Genomic DNA, 1499 nt, shown 5'->3' with positions numbered 1-1499 from the left:
GCTGCTGGGTGCCTTCCAGTGAGATAGCCCAAGATATCATTGTGTCAAGGCTAACGCAGCTGTTGTGAGCTTAACAAACAGAGGACCTTTTTCCTCCTAATTTTTAAGCTACTCAGCAGTGTTTATGAAAAGAGAACAGTAAGAGCTGTTTATGAAAAGTGGTGCAACTCAAGGTTCATGTTTATTCCTTATTATTTCATCTTCCATCCAACAACCGCTTTTCTTTAATTCTTGAAATGGAACCAGTATTTGCTGCTTAGAGCATAAAAAATACTCACTTCGGACAGTATTGAGAAACTTTCACCAACGGAAGGGACCCTAAGAAGCATGCATCTATTTTGAAGCTGGAATATAGTAATGAAGTCTTAGGAACAGTTAAATTGAATTACAAATATGGCTTTTGTTGCTTTGATTTAAATTATTTTTTCTTTAGTTGGATGTCTTACACACGTACTGAACCTTCCATATTTGAGTCCTTCTTCCTGCACTGTCAGTGTCTGAGCTGTACAGACCTGCACTGAAGTAGGTCTCCACCTGACACTCGTCTCTACCTCAATAGCATCTATTTCAGGACCCGTATCCCACCCCACACCCTGCCTGACCGTGACACACAAGTTTTCCTTTTAGGATCTGCTGCTGCAGTAAGGAGTTCCTGCATTCCTTAACAGTAGTGAAGGATGCCCGACTCAGTAGGGATATCTGAGTTCAGCAGAACAATGCTGCCCTCACAGTTCACATCTCGAGGTCCTACCTTTGACACTTGAAGGGGTCTTTTCTGCTCTGAACCCCCTTGCAGCCGGAAGCCCCAGGGGGCACCTCCAGACAGAGTGATGAGCATTTCTTCTTCAGCTCCCATGATTGCTGTGCTTTGGATACTTTGTCTTCCCAACTTCAAAACAGACTCCAGCTCTTAACAGGCAGTATCTTCTACTCTCATCTTCACAATTCACACCATGATTCTCCAGTCCTCCAAAAGGCCCTCTGCTCACTTTCTCCTTCAAGTTCACACACACACAAGAGGAGAGTTGAGACCGTCAAGCCCAGCTTTTCCTGCTCTTCTGGACTCTCAGCTGCTGCTCTGCCTATTAGACATTTGATTCTGCTCTTGGTAAGGGGCCAGAGTTGTCCTACACACGTGTCATGTCAATCTCACCCGCTGTGCGCCCCCCCATACACCATGGACCTCTCACTGGAGTGTGGCTGAAAATAGCACACCTCCTGTCTCTCCAGAGCTTTGTCTGACACTCTTAAAGCTGGGAGCATTTTGGTAAAAAATTGATTTCCACTTCCTATTCCAAATACAAATCCTGGAGTCACCCAACACTCAGGATTCATTAGTATGACGCAAAGACATGACACAGGCACAAACTTGTACAAGATTAGGTGACAGTGCCTGATCCTGAGAAACTGAACAAAACCACCTTCCCTGTGATGTGCTCTCCACTTGTTTTCTCCGTGCAGCAAATGTTAGTACACAATAGCACTGTCTGCCCTGAAAG

General features: G+C 45.0%; 1 protein-coding gene across 1 annotated transcript in view; it reads right to left on the bottom strand.

Moving 5' to 3' along the window:
• Positions 1-1074, bottom strand: part of LOC104538460 (synaptopodin 2-like protein) — a gene marked incomplete at its 3' end in the record, with an annotated part of 18199 nt that extends 17125 nt beyond the window's left edge. The window contains exon 1 of the mRNA XM_010181672.1: positions 752-1074. Coding sequence (XP_010179974.1) covers positions 752-856 — 105 coding nt within the window. The remainder of the gene's footprint in view (positions 1-751) is intronic.
• Positions 1075-1499: the final 425 nt, after the last annotated feature.

The sequence above is a fragment of the Mesitornis unicolor genome, unplaced genomic scaffold, assembly GCF_000695765.1.
Source record: "Mesitornis unicolor isolate BGI_N332 unplaced genomic scaffold, ASM69576v1 scaffold39893, whole genome shotgun sequence".
NCBI lineage: Eukaryota > Metazoa > Chordata > Aves > Mesitornithiformes > Mesitornithidae > Mesitornis > Mesitornis unicolor.
The sequence above is the reverse complement of the archived record's forward strand: the minus strand, read 5'-3'. Positions and strand labels throughout refer to the sequence as shown.